At 45.4% G+C, this 27,092-nt stretch overlaps 1 protein-coding gene across 1 annotated transcript in view; it reads left to right on the forward strand.

The window, feature by feature from the left end:
* Positions 1 to 27,092, forward strand: part of dcdc2b (doublecortin domain containing 2B) — a 141,191-nt gene that overhangs the window by 28,133 nt on the left and 85,966 nt on the right. The window contains exons 5-10 of the mRNA XM_072246227.1: positions 88 to 234; positions 2,739 to 2,778; positions 9,977 to 10,033; positions 11,981 to 12,170; positions 16,971 to 17,074; positions 20,509 to 20,571. Of these exons, the coding sequence (XP_072102328.1) occupies positions 88 to 234; positions 2,739 to 2,778; positions 9,977 to 10,033; positions 11,981 to 12,170; positions 16,971 to 17,074; positions 20,509 to 20,571 (601 nt within the window). The remainder of the gene's footprint in view (positions 1 to 87; positions 235 to 2,738; positions 2,779 to 9,976; positions 10,034 to 11,980; positions 12,171 to 16,970; positions 17,075 to 20,508; positions 20,572 to 27,092) is intronic.

Raw genomic sequence — 27,092 nt, forward strand, 5'->3', positions numbered from 1 at the left:
GTATTGATGAATCAGGAACTGATTTTTAAGAACTCCTTTGGTGGTCTATAATTTCACCCTGAGTAAGAGACACCTCATTCGCCTCAGACTTTGTACGACAGAGGGTCAGGTGATGAAGAATGGAGCTCAGCTGGAGAGTGGACAATATTACGTGGCTGTTGGGTCGGAAAAGTTCAAAAATCTGCCTTACCTTGAACTCTTAGTTTCCAAATCGTCCCTTCAAAATGCTCTCAGGTAAGGTCACTTCCTGTGTGAGGTTTGGTCTGTTTTAAAACATTGCTTCATAGTCTATACATACCTGCTTTGATCAGGGGACTAATTGGGGGTGAAATTCCACTTACGTTGGTAAATGAGTATTTGTCTCCCTTCCTTCATGATCACTGACCTGAAAACTAAATTGCAATCACATAAATCACACCCAGTTCGACATTTCCACAGACTAGCACTGAGTTGATATCAGTCCAGTCTCTGATAAAGATACTAAACAGGGGAACTGGAAAGCCGGCTGTAATCTGACCAAAGCATGCAGCAGATATTGTGAGTAACATGGGTAGATGATCTCCTACTGTGTCTCCATACTGCTCTGAGTGACCGTGGTGCCACAGATGTCCCAGGCACTGAACCATCTGATGTCACTCACACCCATCACCTGAGAAGCACTGAACCTTGACACCTTCCAGACCCAATCACACCCTGGTCCACAGGTAGAACTTCCAGACTCAACCACGTCCAGGTCCACAGATACACCTTCCAGATCCAACCACACCCAGGTCCACAGGTAGAACTTCCAGACCCAATCACACCCAGGTCCACAGGTAGAACTTCCAGACCAAACTACACCCAGGTCCACAGGTACACCTTCCAGATCCAACCACACCCAGGTCCACAGGTAGAACTTCCAGACCCAACCATACCCAGGTCCACAGGTAGAACTTCCAGACCAAACTACACCCAGGTCCACAGGTACACCTTCCAGACCCAAACACACCCAGTTCCACAGATACAACTGTCAGACCCAAACACACCCAGGTCCACAGGTACACCTTCCAGACCCAACCACACCCAGGTCTACAGGTAGAACTGTCAGACCCAAACACACCCAGGTCCACAGATACACCTTCCAGACCAAAACACACCCAGGTCCACAGGTTAACCTTCCAGACCCAAACACACCCAGGTCCACAGGTAGAACTTCCAGACCCAACCACACCCAGGTTTACAGGTAGAACTTCCAGACCCAACCACACCCAGGTCCACAGGTAGAACTTCCAGATTCAACCACACCCAGGTCCACAGGTAGACCTTCCAGATCCAACCACACCCAGGTCCACAGGTAGAACTTCCAGACCCAACCACATCCAGGTTGACAGGACTTGAAGCTTATTAATTAGTTTTGAACACCTCCACATGGAGGTGGTAACAATCCAGAGTTCCTGGAGTGCAAGGGGAGTTAAGTCAAATGCAACATCCACAAAATGCTGGAGACCTCAGCAGGTCAGTTGGCATTGATTGCAGGGAGGGGGTGGGGGTGTAATAAACAGTCGACATTTCAGGCTGAGAACCTTCACCAGAACTGCAAAGGAAGGGGACAGAGCCAGAGTAAAACAGCGGGGGTAGGGGGAGGAATGAAAACTGGCAAGTGATTGTTGAGACCAGGTCATGGTATGGGAAAGGAAAGGGGTGATGAAGTAGTAAGCGTGGAGTTGATGGGTGAAGGAGGTAAGGGGTTGAAGAAGAAAGAATCTGATAGGAGAGGACTAGTGACCATGTGAGGAAGGGAAGGAGGAAGTGAAGCAGAAAGAGGTGATAGGCAGGTGAGGAGAAGAGAAGAGGTGAGATAGGAATCAGAATGGGGAGTGGAAAAGGGAGAAGGGGAAGAGAGGAGTAATTACTGGAAGTTAGAGAAAACAATGTTCATGCCATTCAGTTGGAAGCTACCCAGACAGAATATGAGGTGTTGCTCATCTAACCTGGATGTGAGAGCTTTAGAGAGGGTTAAAGATTAAAGTCTGTCACAAGCCTTGTGAGACCATCAGGCTGGTGCTTATGCTGGTTTCCGTGGCGTGAAGCGACTGAGAGTATGAGACTCCCCCCCCCCCATATAGGACGCCAGTCTATCGCGAGGTTCACCCCCAGCATTTTGCCAGTACCCATTCTCAGCTGGGTAGACTGGAGCATTGTGTGTGGTTCAGTGCCTTGCTCAAGGACACACACGCTCGAACCCATGACCTTCAGATCGCTAGTCCAATGCCCTAACCACTTGGCCACGCGCCACACCTTACAGAGAGTACAGAGGAGATTTACCAGGATGCTGCCTGGATTGAGAATGTGCCCTATGGAGAAAGGGTGAGTGAGCTAGGGGTTTTCTCTTTGGAGCGAAGGAGCATGATATAGAGCTGTATAAGTTGATGAGAGGCATAGACAGCAAGGACAATCAGCTCATTTTTTCCCAGGGAGGAAATGGGTCATACCCGAGGACACTTTTCAGGAGATTGGAGGAAAGAAGATGGAGGCTGAGTGCAAGGTAATCGAGGATGAAAGGTGACTTGAGCGAGGTGTACAAGGCGTCAACATTTTAGATGTCTTGCTGAATCTCTGCCTCCTGAGAAAATAGAGGCGCTGTCGTGCTTCCTTCGTAATTGCACTTACATGCTGGGGCCAGGGTAGAAGCCCTGAAATAACAACGTTGCGGAATTCAAAGTTGCTAACCCTCTCCACCTCGGATCCTTTTTTTCCAGACATCAAGAAATGATGAGATGCAAGAACCGTGGCAAAGAGGTAAATTTCCGTTAAACGGGCACGTTGGGAATCCGAACTGTTCTCTGAGACCCAGGGTAACCTGTGGCGGCCGGAATCCCACTTGCCAAAAATCTTTCCAACACATTGGCTATAGACCTGCCTGTATGGTGGAATTGGAATTGGGTTATTATTGTCAAGATCCAAGTTGCAGTGGGAATGTTTGTGCGTCATCCGGACAGATCATGTAAGCGTCAGCAAACTGAGGTAGTGTGAAGGAAAAACACAATGCAGAATATAATGTTTGCAGAATTTAGATTTTTCAACATCTGTATAATCTCTTGTGTTGCAGAATAAACTGTTACATTACAGAGAAAGTACAGTGTAGGTAGGTATTGATAATGGCTGGGCTTACCCGTCTTGTTAAGACACTGCCCAGAAGAAGGCAATGGCAAACCACTTCTGTAGGAAAATTTGCCAAGAACAATCATGGTCATGGAAAGATGACATTGACATGACTCATAATGAATGAATGAATGACTGAATTATTGAATGTTACCTTGGAAATAATTCTGGGAATTTAGCATAGTGAGGATACAGTACATACTGAACAGATGGAGTGACGATTCTCTATGACATAAAGGAATGAGTACTCCAGGCCAAGTGTCTACAGCTCCATATTGATAGCCGTTTATCCTGACCGAGAAAGACAGCCTCCGTAGTATCCAGGACATCTTCAAGGAGCAGTGCCTCGGAAAGTCGGCATCCATCATAGTGGATGCTGCCTTTCTGAAGCATCACTCCTTGAAGATGTCTTTGATACCTAATTGAAACCTTTTGAAAGGCCTTGATAGAGTGGATGTGGAGAGCATGTTTCCTGTAGTGGGAGAGTCTAAGACCAGAGGACACAGCCTCAAAATAGAGGGGCGTCCTTTTAGAATGGAGATGAGGAGGAATTTCTTTAGCCAGAGAGTGGTGAATCCATGGAATTCATTGCAACAGGCAGCTGCGGAGTCCAAATCATTGGGTATACTTAAGGCAGAGGTTCATTGATCCTTGACTGGTCAGGAGAATGGGACAGAGAGGAAAAATGGATCAGCCATGATGAAATGGTGGAGCAAACCCGATGGGCCAAATGGCCTAATTCTGCTCCTATATTCTATGGGCTTATGGTCTTATACTACGGAGACTAGTACCCATAAGGAAGCTGACTAATTTTACAACTTTCTGTGGCATCTTTCTCTCCTGTGCAGTAGCCCCCTTCTCACCATACCAGATGGTGATACAGCCAGTCAGAATGCTCTCCACGGTCCATCTGTAGAAGTTTATGAGTGTCTTAGGTGACAAACCAAATCTCTTCTAACTCCTAATGAAATAAAGCCACTATTCCAATAGGTTTCAATAGGTACATTTAATATCAGAGAAATGCATACAATACACATCCGGAAATTCTTTTTCTTCGCAAGCATCCATGAAAACAGAGGAGTGCGCCAAAGAATGAAAGATGGTTAAATGTTCGAACCCCAAAGCCCCCCAACTCCCCCCTCCCTCACGTAAGCAGCAGCAAAGCAACAACCACCCCCCCCCTCGAATCAGCCCGTCTCCAGAGCCATGAAAATGCGACACACTGAAGGTGTGCTAGTCTTCCAGGCCGCGTCCTTGGCATATCGAAAAGTGGCCGGTCGTGAGGCCCTGAGAGCGGGTCCCATTTCTGCAAAGAACTGAACCTTCTTTATAGATTTATTTTATATATACATATCGATCTATATATATTTTACCTTCTTTATAGCTGTATCAATATCATGCATTGCATTGTACTGCTGCCACAAAGTTAACAAATTTCATGACATTCGGGCTCTCACGACCAGACTATGTAACAGTTTCTTCCCCCAAGACATCAGACTCCTCAATACTCAGAGCCTGGACTGAACCCAACCTACTGCCCTCTACTGTGCCTATTGTCTTGTTTATTATTTATTGTAACGCCTGCACTGTTTTGTGCACTTTATGCAGTCCTGGGTAGGTCTGTAGTCTAGTGTAGTTTTGCGTTGTTTTACGTAGTTCAGTGTAGTTTTTGTATTGTTTCATGTAGCACCATGGTCCTGAAAAACATTGTCTCGTTTTCACTATGTACTGTACTAGCAGATATGGTCGGAATGACAATAAAAAGTGACTTGACTGATTACGCCGTTGATGTTAAACCTGATTTTGATTCTAATTCTACAACTTGTTATCAACACTTTGATCTAAATAATCGGGTAGCAGGCTGCAAGCACCTCTGTGCATTATTTTTATCAAATTGAGATAAAGAGAGATTAGAGGTAACCTTTCTTTGTCACACGTTCATCGAGACATCGAAACCTACAGTGAAGTGTGTCATTTGTACCAGTGACGAACCTGGTTGAGGAAATGCACGGGGGGGGGTGCAGCTCGTAGGTGTCACCCTGCTTCTTGTGCCGACTAGCTTTCTCACGCTAACACTGTACGTGGGAGGAGACTGAGACCGTTACAGGGGGAACGGACCATCTCCTTACAGTCAGTGGTGGGAATTGAAGTCCGATCACTGGCATTGTAAATTGTTAAACTGACCGTGGGTTAATAAACCCAATAACTTTGCTACTGTTCAGCGAGTGACATAGAAAAGTTATAACTGACTTATACCATCTAGTGTAGCTTCACACTGGTCTACCGCAAAGCACACTTTTAGATTAACTTGAAGATAAGACCAGAAGATATAGGAGCAGAATTAGGCCATTCAGCCCATTGAGTCTGTTCCATCATTCCATAATGGCTGATCCATTTTCCCTCTCAGCCCCAATCTCCTGCCTTCTCCCTTTCTCCTGACTAATCAAGAATCTATCAAACTCTGCCTTAAATATACATGAAGACACGGCTTCCATAGCTGCTTGTGACAAAGAATTCCACAGATTCACCACTCTCCGGATAAAGAAATTCCTCCTCATCTCTGTTCTAAATTGACCCCCCCCCCCATTCTGAGACTCTGTCCTCTGGTCTTAGACTCCTCCACCATAGGAAACATCTTCTCCACCTCCACTCTATTCAACATACAATAGGTTTCTATGAGGTCACCCGTCATTCTTCTGAATTCCATTGAGTACAGACCCAGAACCATCAAATGCTCTTCACACAACAATCCCAGAATCAATTCAACCCTCTCTAATGTCAGCACATTCTTTCTTAGGTAAGAGCCCAAACCTGCTCTCAATCCTCCGAGTGAAGCTTCACTCGTACCTCACGAAGCCTCAGCGTTGCATACTCGCTTTTATATTCTAGTTCTTGTGAAATGAATGGTGAAACGATGCATCTTATTGTACGTTTTACCTTCAACCTGCAAATTAACTTTCAGGGAATCCTGCACGAGGACTCCAAGTCCCTTTGCAGCTCAGCTCTTGGAATTTTCTATCCATTTAGAAATTTGTTTTTTTTCTTTTGTGTGCCATACTTTGCCAGAGCCTCGGCGACCTCTTTTTTCTCAAGTGGTTGTCTTGGAGGAAAGATTCTGTGAGTGGTCCCCCTCGTCCTTCTCACAGCGCAGTTTTTTTTTATGAGGCCGAGTTGCTAGCTCGACACTCAACCCGGCACGGATGGAAAGCGTGCCCAGGAGCGGCCCGACTGGATTCGAACTCGGGAACCTACGCTCCAGAGTCCGGCGCTAATGTCACAGCGCCACCAGCCAGCCGGACTATTTAGAAAATATTTTTATTTGATGCAGAAGATGATGTCACTGGGGATAAATGTAAACATATTTATCAAATGCTTTACCATGCCTTTTTGAGCATTGCCCAGCTGATGACAGTTCCCTGTTGATGGAGACTCTTTCCTGTTCTGCGTCTCAGTTATACTGAAGATTTTGCCAGGGTACACAGTGACACAATGAGTGGTGCTGCTGGCCCACAGCTCCAGAGGCCCTTGGTTCGATTCTGACCTTGTACTGCCTATGCGGAGTCTGCACACTCACCCAGCAACCACACGGGTTTGCCCCGCGTACCTCCTGTTTTAGCACATGGAGGGCTATGTAGTAGGGCAGGGTTAGATTGATCTTAGAGCAGGTTAAAGGGATAGCACAGCATTGTGAGCTGAAGGGCCTGTACTGTGCAATGTTCTATGTTTCTTCCTGCATCCCAAAGACATGCGGTTTGGTGGATTAACTGGCCGCTGTTATTTACCTCTAGTGCAGGCATGTGGCTTAGGAGAGTTGGTGAAGATAAAAAGATGCAAAGATTCAAAGTATATTTATTATCAAAGTATGTATTCTGTGTCCAATGCTGAGATTCGTCTTCTTCACAGACAGCCACAAAACAAAAAAACACCATGGAACCTGTTCAAAGCAAAACTTCAACACCCCTAATATGCAAAAAATAAGAACAAATCACACAAACGGCTAAAAACTAATGAAAGCCACACAGAATATAAAATATCAAACCATAGAGTCCTTGAAACAGTCCAGTTCAGTTCAGTTCAGTTCAGCACTGTGTCATTCATTAACTGCAGGCTGCAGAGACAGTCTGCCCCGATCAGAATTGCACAAAGGGGATTCAAGGTTCAAAGTTTAAATTAAACTTGTTATCAAAGTACATAACAGCCATCATGTACAACCCTGAGATTTATTCACACTGTAAATCCAAGAACCACAATGGAATCAATGAAAGACCATACCCAAATGGACGGACAAACGACCAGAGTGCAAAAGATAACAAACTGTGCGCATACAGAAAGAGAACAATAACTAGAAATAAATAAGTTCAAAGTTCAAAGTACATTTATTATCAAAGTATGTAAACATTATACAACCTTGGGAATTGTCTCCTTACAGGCAGCCATGAAACAAGAAACCCACAAGAACCCATTAAAAAAATCCAACAAACACCCAGTGCACAGAGAAAGAAAAAAACCACAAATTGTTCCAACAATAAAAGCAAGCAACAGCATTCAGGATGAAAGTGAGTCGATAGATACAGAGCCCGGAACAGCTGGAGCAGGCCCACAGCCCCAGCCTCAGTGCGGCGAAGAACAGAGCAAACGTCGCGGGGCAGCGAGCAGAACGGGGCCGACCCTTGCTTCTGGTCCTGACACCCTGCCTTTTCAATCCATCCGGCCCGGCGTTTAAATCGTCCAGACATTGAGTCGTAACATGCACTATGACCCAGACTCTGTCTCATCGATATGCTCCGGGCCTGGAGCCTGCTGCCACATTTTGGCCCATACCGAACCTTCCCAAATCAGCCCAGCGCGCTTAGAACAGCCAAACCTTGTTCTCGGTTTAGGCGGATGGACCTCAAATGCACCTCTGCCTTTCCTCTGCTCTGCTTGTTCCAACGTTGCCTCAAGTATGCCTCGACCTCACCTCAACTTCACATCACACCCACTCACATCAACCCAAAAGATTCAAAGGTTAATTTTATTATCAAAGTATGAATGCAGAATACAACTCTGAGATTCGTCTTCTCCAGATAGCCAGGAAATACAGAAAAACCATACAGTAGAAGTCATTGAAAGAAAAGACACCAACTCCCCTGCACAAAAAGAAAAAGAAACAAAAACTCACAACCCCCAAACCCCCAATCCCCCAAACCTCTCCCTAACAAAAAACTAACATATTGCCCACAACGGAAAAAAACAGTGAGAATAACAGCAAACACGTCTCTTGCATACAAAAACAATAAAGATCGCCCTCACGTTGAAGCAGCAACAAGAACATCAGACCCCATGCTACAACTCAGCCTGATTTTCATTCACCTCTTTGTTGTTAACAGTGGGTGTAAAGGCCGATCTCCGTGCTCCACCATCCGGGTTCACACAAAGCCAACAGCCAACAAACACGAAAGACATTTTTAAGTGCCGTAAAGACTTTAGAATTCAGAAAATTCCCATTTGCTCCAGTCCAGTCCTCCTCATTCAATGTCAAAGGGAAATGGTGATTCCACAACAATGGCCCTGGCCTTGATATTTAAACATGTTGCATTCTCTGAGTTTTTAGTTCAGTGAATGCCAAAACCCCAGCTTTATCCTTTTCAAATTTTCTTCAACACAGCAGCAGTGAACATTTTCAATCTATTATCAAAAGCAGCTCAGGCAGAATGCTGGAGGAACTCAGCAGGTCAGGTAGTACCTATGGAAATGAATAAACAGTTGACGTTTCAGGCTGAGACCCTTCTTCAGGACTGAGGAGGAAGGGGGAAGGCTCCAGAATAAAATCGTGGGGGAAGCGGGAAGGAGGATCGTTGGAAGGTGAGAGGTGAAGCCAGATGGGTGGGAAAGGTCAAGGCCTGGAGAAGAAGGAATCTGATAGGAGAGGAGAGCGGACCATAGGAGAAAGGGAAGGAGGAGGGCACCAAGGGAGGTGATAGGCAGGTGAGAGGAGGTAAGAGGCCAAAGTGAAGAATAGAAAAAGAGGAGAGGGGGATTTTTTTATTGGAAGGAGAAATTGATATTCATCTCATCAGGTTGGAAGCTACCATGATGGAATAGAAGGTGTTGTTCCTCCACCCTGAGGTAGGCCTCATTGTGGCAATATTCCTGCTGCTATTTCACATATTTATATGACTGATTATTTTATAACAACAGAGTCAGTGCATGTCACAATGTACGTCAACCTGTCAATCTTCACACCATGTCACTCAGAAACTCATGCTAATCTTATTTCATCACTATCTGTGCTGGATTACAACGATATGTACTGTGTGTGACTGTCCGTACTGTGTGTGACTGTCCGTACTGTGTGTGACTGTTCGTACTGTGTGTGACTGTCCGTACTGTGTGTGACTGTTCGTACTGTGTGGGATTGTATGTACTGTGTGTGACTGTCCGTACTGTGTGTGACTGTATGCACTGTGTGGGATTGTATGTACTGTGTGTGACTGTTGGTACTGTGTTTGCACCTTGATGCAGAGGAACTCTGTGTCCTTCAGCTGTATACATGTGTATGGTTGAATAACAATGGACTTGAACTTGGAACTGTTGTTTGTGGCACAAAGATACAACTACAACAGTCAACTCATCTGGCCTCCGGTTGCCTCCATGCACTTGGAACTGTGAGCCTGGGTAACATTTTCTATGGTCATCAAAAGGAAGTCTTGAAGACTCAGGAAGAATGGTTGTTCTACTGTTGACCAACTTTGGCTGCGGTCAATGTCATGGGGTGGTGGGCAGGTGAAAGGTTTGGAGAAATATCTAACTCTGAAACTATTTTTAAATTGCTTTTCCTGGTGGACGTGAGCAGTGCACCGTGGCCCAGGATGGAGCCAGTGACTCTGTACTCTTGCCTTCGCCCAGTCAGGTAAGTCTCACCAGTACTCGAGGTGATTAAATTCCTCACCAGCCACCCGTGAACAATCTGCAGATCCACTGGGGCCTCCTGTGCCTCAGTAAAGTTACTGGGCCTGGAGAGACCTTAAACCATCAGGAGCAACACACAATCTGCTGGAGGAACTCAACGAGTCCAGCAGCGTCTGTGGAAGGAATTGCTGATGTTTTTGGTTGAGAACCTGCATCGGGTCTGTGGGTGGAGAGGGGTGATTTTCTTTTACCCGATAACAAGGCCCTCTTTTACACTTTATTTATCTGAAGAAACTTTTGGTATCGTCTTTAATATTATTGGCTAGCTTACTTTCATATTCCATGTTTTCCTTTGTAATGACTTTTTTAGTTGCCTTCTGATGGCTTTTAAAAGCTTCCTCTAGCTTCCTCTAACTTCCCACTAATTTTGCTCTATTATATGCCCTTTCTTTGACTTTTATATTGGCTTTGACTTCTCTTGTTAGCCATGGTTGTGCCATCTTGTCATTAGAATACTTCTTCCTCTTTGGGATGTATATATCCTGTGCCTTCTGAATTACTTCCAGAAATTCCCGCTTGTGTACCTCAACCCTGAGAGCTATGTTGGCAGGAGTCAGGACTTTATGCTCTGGCTCTTGGTAGGGTCACCCATGCCAAACAGGTCAAAGGGTAAAGGTTAGACCAAGACTGGTGTTCTGGTCCTCCAGGTTCAGGGATTTCAGGCCAGGGCTAACAACCCTGACTGATCAAAACGAATTGTTACGGAAACAGCAATGAAGAATCCTTCTACACCTGAGTAGCCAAGGATAGACAGAGGTGGAGGACCTTCATTGCTGCCCTAAATGCCAGAGGCATAATGGGCTGTAAGTAGGTAATGAAAAGGAACAGGATAGAGGGATATGGGGCCAATGTGAACAAGTAGGCTCAATGGAGATCGGCAACATGATCAGTATTGGCAAGATGGGCACTTACGAGACTCTTAGCTAAGCACATTGTAATAGAAAAATGGAGGAAAATGTAGCAGGGAGGGGTAAGGTGTAGCACCTACTTAGTGCCGTGCACCCCCGATCAGGGTCACGTGAAGCCATGGGAGCAGGTGGTGGATGGTCGTACGAGCAGCTGGTGCATATCGCAAGTCCTGGTTATGTGACCACTGACTCCAGGCAGACAATCTCTGAAGAGTATTGATAATGGCTGGGATCACCTGTCTTGTAAATACACTGCCCAGAAGAAGGCAATGGCAAACCGCTTCTGTAGAAAAATTTACCTGGTGCAATCATGGTCACGGAAAGACTGTGATCGCCTACGTCATACAACACAGCACATAACAAACAAACTAATCCAGATCCTATCAACCTCTGCTTTAAATACACCCAGTAACCTGGCCTCCACAGCTGTCTGTGGCAATGAATTCCACAGATTCACCAGCCCCTGCCTGAAGAAATTACTCCTCATCTCCGTTCTAAATGGACATCCCTCTATTTTGAGACTCTGCCCTTTGGTGCTCATAACTATGACCATAATTACAAAGCATTTCATTAGGTGTGAAGCACCTTGAAGATTTATGATAGCATAAAGATGGACTTATTTGTCACGTGGAGATTGGCTCATCATAACATGCAGTGAAATGTGTTTTTTGTATTCATAGTCCGTGATGTTTCTGGCGTCAATATAGCGCGCCCACAACTTACTAACCCTAACCAGTATGCTTTTTTTGGAATGTGGGGGGAAACCCTCACAGTCAGGAAGAGAACTTGCCAACTCCTTACAGACAGCAATGGGAACTGGACCCTGATCGTTGGTGCTGTAAAGTGTTGTGCAAAGCATTACGCTACCGTGCCACCACCCCCCCCACACCCCCCCAGCATCCTCTGACCATGAAAGGCATGCGAAAAGGTGCAAGAGTTTCTGCTCTTCTTTTAAGTCTCTTTAATCGTTTCACTTGCAGTTGGACAAGCGGAGGGTTCAGTCCACGGGAGACGCCGCAGAAGCTGGGGTGCTCATGGCTGCACAGACTGTGAGGAGTAAAGGGAAGAGCACCCGCCAGGACAGGAGCTCTGTGTTCTTCGCAAAGCCGGTTCAAGTGAAGTTGAACCGGAATGTCGTTCGGGAGTCGCAGGCAGGAACCGGCAACAGAGGTTGGAAGTGGGACTGGGACTGGTTTATTGTTTCACAGGTAGCAAGGTGCAATCAAAGTCTTGTCTGGCATACTGTTCATCCAAATCAAATCATTACACAGTGCATCGAGGTAGAAGAAGGGATAAGGCCTCACAACAAATGCCTTCTCCTCATCTCCCTTCATGCCCTGACCAGCCAAGAATCTATCAACCTCTGCCTTAAATATATGTAAAAACTTGGCCTCCACGGTGACCTGTGACAACGAATTCCTCAGATTCACCACTCTCTAGCTGAAGAAATTCTTCCTCATCTCTTTTCTAAAAGGACTCCCCTCTGTTCTGAGGCTGTGACCTCTGGTCTTGGACTATCACACCATAGGAAACATCCTCTCCACATCCACACTGTCGAGGCCTTTCACCATTTGATAGGTTTCAATGAGCTCACCTCTCATTCCTCTGAATTCGAGTGAATACAGGCTCAGAGCCATCAAACACCCTTCATATGACAAGCCATTCAATCCTGGAATCATTTTCATGAACCTCCAGTGTCAGCACATCCTTTCTAAGATAAAGGGCCCACAACAGTTCACAATACTCCAAGCGAGGCCTCACCAGTGCTTTATAAAGCTCAACATTACATCTTTGCTTTTATATTCTAATCCTTTTGAAATGAATACTAATATCGCATTTGCCTTCCTCACTACAGACTCAACCTGCAAATTAACCTTTAGGGAATCCTGCATAAGACTCCCAATTCCCTTTGCACCTCAGTTTTTTTCAATTTTCTCTCCATTTAGAAAATTGTCAACCCTTTCATTTCTTCTACCAAAGTGCATGACCGTACTCTTCCTGACACTGTATTTCTACTGCCATTTCTTTGCCCATTCTCCCAATTTGCCTAAGTCCTTCTGTAGCCTCTCTAACTAGCTGCCCCTCCACTTATGTTTGTGTTGTCCGTAAACTTGGCAACGAAAGCCATCAATTCCATCGTCCAGGTCACTGACATATAATGTAAAAAGAATCAGTACCAACACACATCCCTGTGGAACACCACTAGTCACCGGCAACCAACCAGAAAAGGCTCCTTTTATTCCCACTCTTAGCCTCCTTCCAATCAGCCACTGCTTTATCCATGCTAGAATCTTTCCTGTAATACCATTGGCTTTTAACTTGTTAAACAGCCTTATGCGTTGCACCTTGTCATAGGCCTTCTGAAAATCCAAGTACGTAACATCAACTGATCCTCCTTGTCTATCCTGCTTGTTATTTCTTCAAAGAATTCCAACAGATTTGTCAGGCAAGATTTTCCCTTGAGGAAACCATGCTGACTATGGCCAATTTTATCTTATGTCTCCAAGTGCCACCAAACCACATCCTTAACAGTTGACTCCAACATCTTCCCAACCACTAAGGTCAGATTAGCTGGCCTATGATTACCTCGATTCTGCCTCCCTCCTTTCTTGAAAAGTTAGACCATAAGACCATAGGACATAGCAGAATTAGGCCACTTTGCCAATGACCTGGCCTCCACAGCTGCCTGTGGTAACAAATTCCACAAATTCACCACTCTCTGGTTAAAGAAATTACTCCACATCTCTGTTTTAAATGGACGCCCCTCTATCCTGAGGCTGTGTCCTCTTGTCCTAAACTCCCTCACCATGGGAAACATCCTTTCCAGATCTACTCTGTCTAAACCTTTCAACATTCGAAAGGATCACCTTTCATTCTTCTAAATTCCAGTGAGTACAGGCCCAGAGCCATCAAATGTTCCTCATATGATAACCCTTTCATTCCCAGAATCATCCCTATAAACCTCCTCCAAACCCTCTTCAATGCCAGCACATCTTTTCTTAGATTAAGAGCCTAAAACTGTTCTCAGTACTCAAAGTGAGGCCTCACCAGTGCCTCATAAAGCCTCAGCATCATATCCTTGCTCTTGTATTCTAGATCTCTTGAAGTGAATGCTAACATTGCATTTGCCTTCCTCACCACCGACTCTACCTGCGTTAACCTTGAGTGTGTTTTGCACAAGGACTCCCAAGCTGTAGTACCTGCTTAGTCCCCGATCAGGGTCACGTGAAGCCATGAGAGCAGGTGGTGGACGGTCGTATGAGCAGCTGGTGCATATCACAAGTCCTGGATTTTCTCCCTGTTCAGAAAATTGTCTGCACATTCATTTCTTCTACCAAAGTGCACGCTCATGCATTTTCCAACATTATATTTCATTTGTCACTTTCTTGCCCGTTCTCCTAACCTGTCTAAGTCCTTCTGCATCCTACCTGTTTCCTCAACACTACCTGCCCGTCCACCAATCTTCGTATCATCGTTTGTATCAGCAACCTTGATCACTGGGCACCACAGAGAGTGGTATGGACCGCCCAGCACATCTGTGGATGTGAACTTCCCTCCACTGAGGACATTTACAGCAGTAGATGCAAAGGAAAGGCCAGGAAGATCATCAGGGACACCAGTCACCCCAACCATAAACTGTTTCAGCTGCTTCCATCTGGCAAATGGAACCACAGCATTAAAGCCAGGACCTACAGGCTATGGGACAGCTTCTTTCCACAAGCCTTGAGGCTTATAAATTCACATGGCTGTACATTGCGACATAGTCGTTACGCTAAGATTTTTAATCCCTCACATCATGGGACAGATATAGATTTTAAATAAATTCAAATTCAAACTTGGCAACAAAGCCATCATTCCAGCATCTAAATCATTGATATACAGCGTAAAAAGAAGCGGTCCCAATACCTACCACTGAAGAACACCAGTAGTCCTGGAAGCCAACCAGAAAAAGATCCTTTTATTCTCACTCGCTGCCTCCTACCAATCAGCCAATGGTCTAACCATGCTAGTAACTTTCCTGTAATACCATGGGCTCTTAACTTGGTAAGCAGCCTCGTGTGTGGCACCTTGTCAAAGGCCTTCTGAAACTCCAAATACGCATCAACTGCACCCACTTTATCTATCCTATGTGTAATCTCTTCAAAGAATTCCAGCAGATTCATCAGGCAAGATTTTCCCCTAAGGAGACCATGCTGACTTTGACCTATCTTCTTCTGTGTCACCAAGTACTCCATAACCTCATCCTTAACAATTGACTGCAACATCTTCCCAACCACTGAGGTCAGGCTAACTGGTCTACAATTTCCTTTCTTAAAGAGTGGAGTGACATTTGCAATTTTCCAGACCTCCGGAACTATGCCAGAATCTAATGAATCTTGAAAGATCATTACAATCTCTGTAGCTGCAGTTTCAAAACTCTGCTGGGTACCTTTCGGGTACCTATCTAACCTATCTGCCTTCAGACCCTCCAGTTTCCCAAGACCGTTTTCCTTCCTAAAGGCAACTTCACACACTTCCAACCCCTGACACTAAAACTTCCACCATACTGCTAGTGTCTTCCACAATGAAGACTGATGGAAAATCCTTATCTAGTTCAGCCGCCATTTCCTTGTTTCCCATTACTACCTCTCCAGGTTTGTTTTGCTGCAGTCTGATATCAATTCTTGGCTCTCTTTTACACTTTATTTATCTGAAGAAACTTTTGGTAACGTCTTTAATATTATTGGCTAGCTTACTTTCGTATTCCATGTTTTCCTTTGTAATGACTTTTTTAGTTGGTTTCTGATGGCTTTTAAAATCTTCCCAATCCTCTAACTTCTCACTAATTTTTGCTCTATTATATGCCCTCTCTTTGGCTTTTATATTGGCTTTGACTTCTCTTGTTAGCCATGGTTGTGCCATCTTGTCATTAGAATACTTCTTCCTTTTTGGGATGTATATATCCTGTGCCTTCTGAATTGCTTCCAGAAATTCCGGCTTATGTACCTTAACCCTGAGAGCTATGCTGGCTGGAGTCAGGGCTTTATGCTTTGGCTCTTGGTAGGGTCACCCATGCCAAACAAGTGAAAGGGTAAAGGTTAGACCAAGACTGGTGTTCTGGTCCTCCAGGTTCAGGGATTTCAGGCCACGGCTAACAACCCTGACTGGTCAAAATGAATTGTTATGGAAACGGCAATGAAGAACCCTTCCACACCTGAGTAGCCAAGGATAGACAGAAGTGGAGGACCTTCATTGCTGCCCTAAATGCCAGAGGCATAATGAGCTGTAAGTAGGTAATGAAAAGGAACAGGATAGAGGGACATGGGGCCAATGTGAGCAAATAGGCTCAATGGAGATCGGCAACACGATCAGTATTGGCAAGATGGGCATTTACGAGACTCTTAGATAAGCACATTGTAATAGAAAAATGGAGGAAAATGTAGCAGGGAGGGGTAAGGTGTAGCACCTGCTTAGTGCCGTGCACCCCCGATCAGGGTCACGTGAAGCCATGGGAGCAGGTGGTGGACGGTCGTACGAGCAGCTGGTGCACATCACAAGTCCTCGTTATGTGACCACTGACTCCAGGCAGACAATCTCTGAAGAGTATTGATAACGGCTGGGGTCACCCATCTTGTAAAGACACTGCCCAGAAGAAGACAATGGCAAACCACTTCTGTAGAAAATATTTGCCAAGAACATTCATGGTCATAGATCATGATCACTCATGTCATACATAATGATGATGTCATACAACACGGCACATAATGATGATGTCATACAACACGGCACATAATGACGATGTTATATGACATGGCACATAATGATGATGCTGAGGAGAGAGATGTTAGTAAAGGTTCCTGACGCCTGAATCAATTCTGAGTCCAAACGGGTTGAGTTAGCATTGACAGAGTGGACTGTTCCCTCTGAGAAATCTTTGAGTGTTGTCTCATTGGCTGATTCAGTCTGTTTAATAAACTTTATGTTTTACAGGGGGCAAAAGTGTTTTCAAAGTGACTGAGAAGCGATCTGAGCTGCAAGGAGCTCAGGAAATACCTGATGATGAAGACACTAGAGTGGAGTTCCCGATCGATAAGGTGGGCCGTGATTCCAGGCACTGTGCTCCTCAGCGCCCGGTTCTCATTGATCATCTCAGTGTTACCACAATCCCTCTTTCATCAGACCATGGGGGGGGGTGGCAGGTTATCTAACAAAGATGTCCGTCAGATGTCATGTAAGGGACTGGTGATCACTTTGATAGTTGCCATATTTCCTGTGTTGTGATTCTGTGTTGTGAGACTCTGGCAAATTTAATAATCTCCGACAGTCTACTGTGTAACAGTGAAGATGAAAATGTGCAGTGGAACTAGGAGACCAAATAGAGAATCGGCAGACGTCTACCAGCAAGAGGAGCAAGTGTCCATATGTGTGACCATATGATATAAGACATCAGAGCAGAATTAGGCCATTTGACCTACTGAGTCTGTTGGCCCATTCCATCATGGCTGATTTATTTTTCTCTCCCATAGACTCGTAGATTCAAAGAGTCATAGAATACTACAGCACAGAAATAGGCCATTTGGCTCATCTAACCTGTGCAAACTATAATTCTAACCAGTCCCATCAATCTGTACTTGCACCATAATCCTCACATCCATGTGCTTATCCAAGCTCACTAATTGATCTCACTTTAAGGACTCTTTATCTCACTATCTCATGTTCTTATCATTTATTGTTATTTATTTATATTTGCGTTTGCATAATTTGTTGTCTTCTGCACTCTGGTTGATCTTTCACTGATCCCGTTATAGTTACTATTCTATAGATTTGCTGAGTATGTCTGCAGGAAAATAAATCTTAGGGTTGTATCTGGTGATATATATGCACTCTGATAATAAATTTTACTTTGAACAATGAACTTTAAACTTTTCTTATATGTTACAATCAAACCCACATCTACCACTTCCTACCCAGATTTGTCCACCCAAAGTGCAACATTTCACACTTATCTGAATTAAATTCCACCTGGTATTTTTTTCAGCCCATTTTTCCATTTGGTCCAGATCCTGCTGCAAGCTTCGATAGCCTTCCTCACTGTCCAATCTTGGTGTCATCCACAAATTTGCTGATCCAGTTAACCGCACTATCATCCAGATCTTTGATATAGATGACAAATAACAATGGAACCAGCATTTTTTCCCACTGACACAGCACGAGTCACAGGCCTCCAGTCAGAGAAGCAATTGTCTACTATCTCTCTCTGGCTTCTCCCACAAAGACCAGAAGACATAGGAGATAATTAGGCCATTTGGCCCATCGAGTCTGCTCTGCCATTTCAGCATTGGCTGATCCATTCCCCTCTCAGCCTCATTTTCCTGCCTTCTCCCTGTATCCCCTCATGCCCTGACCAAGCTACAACCAGAATGTGCTTCCCATCAACATATCCCAATCCCTTGGATTCCTGAGAATGCCTTAACTGAAAACTCCAACAGTCTCCCCATATTTGCCCCCTGGCCGTCAGAACCCCCTCCCTTCATCCCTGCCCCCGCAGGGGCTGCCCTATGACTGACCAGAGTATCCCTGACCATTCTACGGTGGTGGAGTTGGTGATGGAGGGAGCTTTATATATATATACACACACACACACACACACACACACACACACACACACACACACACACAATGAAAGGGGTCAGGTCTCTGCATTCAGCACATGCCAGTCTCCAGCATGATCCCAGTTAAACATTCCTCTGGAAGCAAAAAGCATTTCTGACAACTTCTGGATGCCTGGTCCACGTGCCATGCACAAGTTCGTTGCCATGTGATTCATTAAACTCTTTTTTTTGTGAAGTGGTTTTCTAAAATGGTTTATTTATTTATATCTGTCTCTGTTATATTTTTATTAATAGTAAAACAATTAAATAACCAACAGGACTCCTCATTGTTCCTTAAAGCACCCTATAATTATTGTTACTAACCTATAATTATTGTTACTAAGTCACTAATCAATGATAATCTCTGCTCAAAATTACCATGGCAGGTGAGAGAATTTTTTTTTAGATTATTGCCGATTTACGGTGGCAGTATGGAGATACGTCTCTACCAAAGGAGGTGTAAGGTGCTCCTTCCTTCCACTAGCCTGCAGATCACCCTTGGGCAAGGTGTATCATCAGCTTAGCCCCCCCCCCCCCACCCCCGGATCAAAGTCACGTGAAGCCATGGGGGCAGGTGGTGGATGGTCGTACGAGCAGCCGGTGCACATCACAAGTCCTGGTTATGCGACCACTGACGCCAGGCAGACAATCTCTGAAGAGTATTGATAATGGCTGGGGTCACCCGTCTTGTAAAGACACTGCCCAGAAGGTGGCAATGGCAAACTACTTCTGTTGAAACATTTGCCAAGAACAACCATGGTCATGGAAAGACTACGATCGCCCACGTCATTTGACACGGAACATAACGAACAAACGATTGCCCGTTCGGGCATGCGTTTTCTAAAAGGCTCGCCGCCCCTGCCTTCGGCCCTCACTGGGTGAGCGTGAATGGAAGGAGCCCACAGCAGAGCCTGGCTCAGCTGGTCACATCCCTACGTAAAACAGGGCCTTCAGTCCACAACGTCCGCACCGAACACAGCGCTGAATTACACTGAATCTCTTAGAGTCATAGAAATGTACAACACAGAAACAGACCCTTTGGCCCATCTAGTCTGTGCTGAACCACTTAAACTAGCCCTCTGTACTCCTCCCATCCATCCACCTATCCAAACGTCTTGGTAGTGGCACGATAGGGTAGTGATGAGTTCGGTTCTGTACAGTACAGGCAACCTTGGTTCATTTCCCACCACTGCCTGTTAGGAATTTGTATGTTTCCCTATGATTGTGTGGTTTTCCTCCCACAGTCCAAAAGCATAGCTGTTGGTAGGTTATTGTAAGTTGTCCCGTGATTCGGCTAGGATTAAATTGGGGCATTGCTGGGCAGCGTCTCTTGAAGGGCAAAAGGGCCTGTTCCACACTGTATCGCAATAAAATTAAAACAGATGTTGAAATCAAACTTGCCCTGGCAGCTCATTCCACCCTCTGAGTGAAGAAGTTTCCCCACATCTTCCCCTTAAATATTTCACCTCTCACCCTTAACCCATGACCTCTAGTTGCTGTCCCACCCAACCTCTCCTACCTGTATGTGACCCATATCCCTCCACTCCCTGCATCCTCACTGGTCCATCTGACACCCTCATTGGGCACCAGAATGTGTGCGGGCTGCCCCCAGCACATCCTTAGGCCCTGTTGGTTGTTGACCGAATATTTACTGGTCCACGTGCAGTAAATAAGTGAAAATTAAATCTGAATCATGGACATTATTAACGTATCTGCCTCCACCACCGTCCCAGACACCCACCACACTCTGTCTAAAATAAAACTTAACTCGCGTGTCTCCTTAAAACTTAACCTCTCTTACCTTAAACACTTGTACTCTATGGCCTGATGTTTCTACCCTGACTATTGACCCCAGCTATGCCTCTCATATCTTGCAGATGGTGGCTGAAGTTATTGAAGATGAAATCATTACTGAAAGTGCAGCATATCATGTTGACCAGGTAACGTTTATTTCCTGGGTGATACTCTTTTGGCGGGAGTGAACCAAGCTATAACCCTTCATTTTTGGTTCATTTTTTGGAACACGAAGGCAGGAGTGATATTTCTGATATTGTTCTCTCTCTCTGTTCAGATGAACAGTAGCTTTTGACGGACTCGAGATCTCAATCTCTGGGGGCTTGTTATTTGCATGGTGGGTGGTGGGGGGGCTGATGCTTCTGCTAAGCGGGGGAGGGTTCATGCATTTGCTGCTTATTGTGCATGGGGCTTTGGGTTTCTAACATTTCTCTGTTATTCATTCTTTGGGGTTTTTCTACTGTTTTGTGGATGTCTGTGAAGAGTACGAATTTCAGGTTGTATACTGTCTACATTCTCTGATATTAAATTGACCCATTGAACTGGAGTCTTGTTCGACGCACACAAAACACAGGAGCGACTCAGCAGGTCAGGCAGCATCTGTGGAGAGTAATATACAGTCGAGGTTGCGGGCTGAGTCCCTTCATCAGGGCTTGGCTCTAAACATCGACAGTTTGTTTCCCACCACAAATGCTTTCTGGCCTGCTGAGTTCCTTCAGTATTTTGTGCGCGTGTTTGAAGACTTCCAGCACCCATAGAATCTCTACTGTCTCAGGAAACTTGTCTTGCTGCTCTGTGTCCTCTCAATCACTCATTAATTTAATTTAGAACCAAGCCAAACAAGGCAGAGGCATCCCAATGTGTGATTCATGTGGTTAGTTGGATTGAGCTGGATCAGCACAGGAAATCCAGAGAGGGCCAGGAGTCCTTGCTTAGGGCTGGTCTAGGGCTTGGCTGCCAGCTGCTTCTCTGGGAATCTTGCCCGTTCTGTGTTGCATAGACACAATGCATTCTCTGGGAATCTTGCCCGCTCTGTGTTGTGTAGACACAATGCATTCTCTGGGAATCTTGCCCGCTCTGTGTTGTGTAGACACAATGTGAGACTTCTCTGGGAATCTCGCTCACTCTGTGTTGTGTCGACACAATGCATTGTCTGGGAATCATGCCCGCTCTGTGTTGTGTAGACACAATGTGAAACTTCACTGTGACACCGGTGGCTGAATTCAATCAAAGTCTCAGGATAATGGAACTCAGCAGGTTATAAACTGCAGGCACTGCCACAATATTACAGACATCCAACAAGTTTAATGCCATCCAGGACAGAGCCCCGTCTTTGGACGTTGATGTCCAGGTACTCCATGACGGTTGAGCTGTTAGGGAGATTACACACTGTCTTGTATACAGAACGGTACGTTAGCATAGAGGTTAGTACAATCACTTTCTTATAGGCATCCGTTAGTCTCATGAGACCATGGATTTGCGCCTTGGAAGGTTTCCAGGGCGCAGGCCTGGGCAAGGTTGTATGGAAGACTGACAGTTGCCCATGCTGCAAGTCTCCCCTCTCCACGCCACCGATGTTGTCCAAGGGAAGGACATTAGGACCCATACAGCTTGGCACCGGTGTCGTCGCAGAGCAATGTGTGGTTAAGTGCCTTGCTCAAGGACGCAACACGCTGCCTCAGCCAAGGCTCGAATTAGCGACCTTCAAATCACTAGATGAATGCCTTAACCACTTGGCTACATGCTTTACAATCACTTTACAGTGCCAACTATGAGATCGAGGGTTCAAATCCTACCACTGCCTGTAAGGACTTTGTATGTTCCACATAGGTTACATCCCACATCCCAAAAAATGCAGAGAACTTCGAACGTCGAACATAGAACATCGAACATAGAGCAGAGAACATTGAACATAGAACAGAGAACTTCGAACATCAAACATAGAACAATACAGCACAGGAACAGGCCCTTTGGTTCACAATGTTGTGTCAAAGCAGCTATAAAGCAAATCAAAGAACACCCAACACTAATCTCTCCTACCTACACAATGCCATATCCCTCCAGCTTCCTTACATCCATGTGCCTATCTGGAAGATTCTTAAATGCGTCTAATGTATTTGCCTCCACCATCATACCAGGCAGCACATTCCAGACATCCACCAGTCTCTGAGTAAAAAGCTTAACCCTCACATCCCCATTGAACATACCCCCTCTCACCTTCAATGCATGCCCTCTGGTAATAGACATCTCTACCCTGGGAAACAGATACTCTCTGTCCACTCTCTCTATGCCTCTCATAATCTTGTAAACCTCTATCAGATTTCCCCTCAGCCGCCGCCGCTCCAGAGAAAACAACCTAAGGTTATCCAGCCTCTTGTGATAGCACATGCCCTCTAAACCAGGCAGCATCCTGGTAAACCCCTTCTGAACCATCTCCAAAGCCTCAACATCCTTCCTGTAGTGGATAGTGGGGCAACCAAAACCGTATGCAGCACTCCAGATGTGGCCTCACCAGATTTTTATAAATTTGACATAACCTCCTGACTTCTGAACTCAATGCGATTAATAAAAGCAAGCATTCCATAAGCCTTGTTAACCACCTTATTGACCTCTGTAGCCACTTTCAAGGAGCTATGAACTTGGATCCCAAGATCTCTCTGCTCAGCGACACTGTTATGGGTCTTGCCTTTAACAGTGTATTGTCTCCTTGCATTTGCCCTATCAAGGTGCAGCACCTCACATTTATCTGGGTTAAACTCCATCTGCCATTTCTCAGCCCAAATCTGCAACTGATCCGTATCGTGCTGTTTGTTTCAATGTGCATGTGACAAATTAAACTAATCTTTTCTTTGGTGTTCCTTGTCAGACACTTGTGTAATGTGAATGCGATTTGCTACACACTTGCCCTTGTCTGAATGTTGTCTGGGCACGCTGCACACATATGGGCTGATTGATTTGCCGAGACGTTCTACAACCATCAGTAAATATCCCCACTTCTGACCCAGGACTGAAGGAGACTCCGTGATGGAGCAGCTGAAGAGGGACACTGTCCTGAGGAGATCCTGGGGCTGGAGCAGTGACCTCCAGAAACCACCGTGCGTGGTCACACAATCCCTGTGAGTGAGGAACGACAACAGCCAATGAAATGTTTTCCCTCCGATACCCCATGACCCTGGCGTGGGGCTGCCTAGATGACAAGGACAGCTCAACATATCGTCCAGCCAGTGCGTGCGCCTAAAATTGCGTCTTAGGCAACTGCAAGTTCAAATTGAAAATTGGAGGACTGTATAGCAGGGAAGGGTTAGATTGATCTTAGAGTAGAGTAAAAGCTTGGCACAACTTTGTGAGCCGAGCAGCCTGTACTTTGTGGTAATGTTCCATATTTTACTTTCTATGTACTATGTTCCAATCAGGGACTCATGGCTGGCATGAGGCACATTTTCCTAAGCTGGAGGGTGTATAATCAGTACACCTTGGGAGAGTTTGCTGTCTGTCTCATTCTAGAGCTCTGCCTCCTTTCAAGCAGAATTTATAGCCAAAACAAGATAATTAACCACGACTGGACTCACTCACTGAGAGATCAGAAGCTGTGGAAGCAAGAAAGCAGGGTCCACATCAATGTCTTAGCTCACCAAGTCCAGAGACCGAGGGAGCCAGTATACCAGATTGAGAGAGAGGGAGCCTCCTCAGACCATGGAACCGGGATGCACATCAGTACCAGAGCTTACCGACACCAGAGGCCAAGGGTGACAGTATTTGAGATTGAGAAAGAAGGCGGAGCATCACTGAAACTTGTCAGGACATTCAGTGTTTATGAATATTCCTTAGAAATTCACAGAATATTAGGCCACTGGAAAATTCATCACAATAAAAACTGTCGACTACTGTTTTGTGCACCTTGTTCTGCTCTGCTCTCTGTTGGCCAGTGGGTCAGGGACATATGTCCTGTTATAAAAACATCAATCGGTCAATTACAATGAGCAGTGTTTTACTGGGACCCCGGGGTTGTTACTAAAAGTGGAGCCTGCTGTGATTCACAAATCTTGCCACACATTTTGCAATTGCTGCCACATGGTTGCCAATGGTTACCAATATAAATTGCTGTTATATTTCCCATCCATTTCTATACGTCAATTCGCTGCAGATTGATTCCATCTCTCAGCACTGTGGCCTTGTGGGCTGACTTTCTGCAATCTCGTGCTCTACTCCCTAACCATCTTACAGGAATCAAATCCCAGACCACACCACTGATCCACACAGCCAGCGCAAACCTCACCTTCGCAAACCTGCCGTCGTCAACCTGTGCTTGCGAGGTATCCCAAGCATCAAAAGCCCACCAGTGTCTGTCAGGCGGGTTGGAACAAGCCCTGCCCTCCTGGCAGCTGACAAACGTTTCAATATCTGCCAAACCGGCAGAACAAGAAACAGTGCCTGTGACCACAAGGAACTGCAGAGAGTTGTGCACACATCTCGGCACATCCATGGACTCCGTCTACACTTCTTGCTGCCTCGGGAGAGCAGAAGACAGCACCCAGCCGGACATTCTCTCTTCTCCCCTCTCCCATCGGGCAGAAGATACGAAAACCTCAAAGCACATCCCATCACGCTCAAAGATAGGGTCTCTCCCACTGTTATCAGACTCTTGTATGATAAGACGGGACTCTCGACCTCACAATCTGTCTCATAACGATCTCGCACTTTATCGTTTACCTGCACTGCACTCTTCCAGTAGCTTTTACACTTTATCCTGCGTTATTATTGTTTTACCTTGTTCTGTCTCAACGCTCTGTGTAATGATCCGATCGGTATGAACAGTATGCACGACAAGTTTTCAGTGTGTCTGGGTACACATAACAGTAATCAGCCACTACAGTATTGCAACCTCGGGGCGAAACCTCACCCGTTCAGAAACATTTGAAATCATTGAAAGCTTTCAAACGGTAAAGTTAGCATTTTGAAATATTACACACAAATATTTTTTTAACGAAGTAAAATATTTAAAATCAGTTGATCACTTTTAAGCAATTAAAGGCATTCACAAAACACAGCTAATTGAAGAAACATGCTGCAGATTACCTTAAAGTTACCTCACTCCTTTGCAGCAGGTCGTCTCTCTTGTGTTTAGAGCCACAAGACCATAAGACATCGGAGCAGAATTAGGCCATTCAGCCCATTGAGTCTGCTCCACCATTTCATCATGACTAATTTATTTTCCCTCTCAACCCCACTCTTCTGCCTTCTCCCCGTATCCCTTCATGCCCTAACTAATCAAGAATCTATCAACCACTTTAAATATAATCAATGACTTGGCCTCCACTGTCGTCTGTGGCGACGAATTCCACAGATTCACCAGCTGCTGGGTAAAGAAGTCCCTCCTCACCTCTGTTCTAAATGGACGTCCTCCTATTGTGCCCTCTGGTCCTGGACTCCCCCTCTGTAGGAAACATCCTCATCACGTTATCTCTATCTCGGCCTTTCAACTGTCGATAGGTTTCAATGAGATCCCCACCCCATCATTCTTCTAAACTCCAGTGAGCAAAGACTCAGAGCCATCAAATTCTCCTCATAAATTAACTCTTTCATTTTCAGAATCACTCTTGTAAACCTCCTCTCGACCCACTCCAATGCCAGCACATCTTTTCATAGCCAAGACAGCTCCCAATACTCCAAGTGCGGTCTGCCCAATGCCCGATGATCCAGTAGGCAGATTCCTCAGTGTAAGCACAGCAATCCAGCTCTGTTTAAAGAATTCATTCGGGAATCTGGATATTGCTGGGGAGTTTATTTTTCATTGAAACCTATGGAAAATTGCATGACCTAGATAGAGTGGATGTGGAGAGTGTTTCCTATATTTGGGTGGGACACAGCCTCAGATAAGAAGAATGTCTGTTTAGAATGGAGATGAGAAAGAATTTCTTTAGCCAGAGGGGAGTGAAAGTGTGGAATCCGTTGCCACAGGGGGTTGTTGAGGCCAAGTCATTGGGTGTATTTAAAACAAAAGCTAATAGTTTCTTGATTAGTCAGGGCATCAACGGTTACAAGGAGAAGGCAGGAGAATTGGGTTGTGAAGGATAATAAATCAGCCATACTGGAATGGTAGAGTAGAATCAATGGGCTGAATGGCCTAATTCTGCTCCTGTGTCTTATTGTCTTATTTCCCAATCCCTGTATGAGAAGGTGGGGGTGAATGGCTTTCTTGGCCCACTGTAGTCCTCTGATGAAGGTGTTATCACAGAGTTTGTAGTGAGAGGGTTCTGGGATTGAGATATAATGACACTGAGGGGCCAGCAATATACAGTATTGTGCAAAAGTCTTAGACACTTATATATAGCTGGTGCGCAGTACTGTGTTTGTCAATGTGGAGCGGAGAGCGAGTTTGTAAATCTGGCAGAAGCAAAGGATGTTGGGAATGGCGAGAGTGGAGTGCCGCGGGAGGGGTGTGGGACAGGTGGCAGAGAAGGAGTGCCAGGGGCAGGGGGTGGGATGGGTGCAGATGCACCCAGCCCTGAGATATTAAGTAAGGTCATTTGATTCCAAACAATTGGTTTATTGATCATTACAGAATGTCTCTCTGGTGCTCCCCTCTCCCTCTCCTCACCCTTCCCCTTTTCCCAAACCATGATTCCCCTCTCCCTGCCCCTTCCCACTCTCAGTCCATAATACAGAC

The sequence above is a fragment of the Mobula birostris genome, chromosome 29 (genome assembly GCF_030028105.1).
Source record: "Mobula birostris isolate sMobBir1 chromosome 29, sMobBir1.hap1, whole genome shotgun sequence".
Taxonomy (NCBI): Eukaryota; Metazoa; Chordata; class Chondrichthyes; order Myliobatiformes; family Myliobatidae; genus Mobula; species Mobula birostris.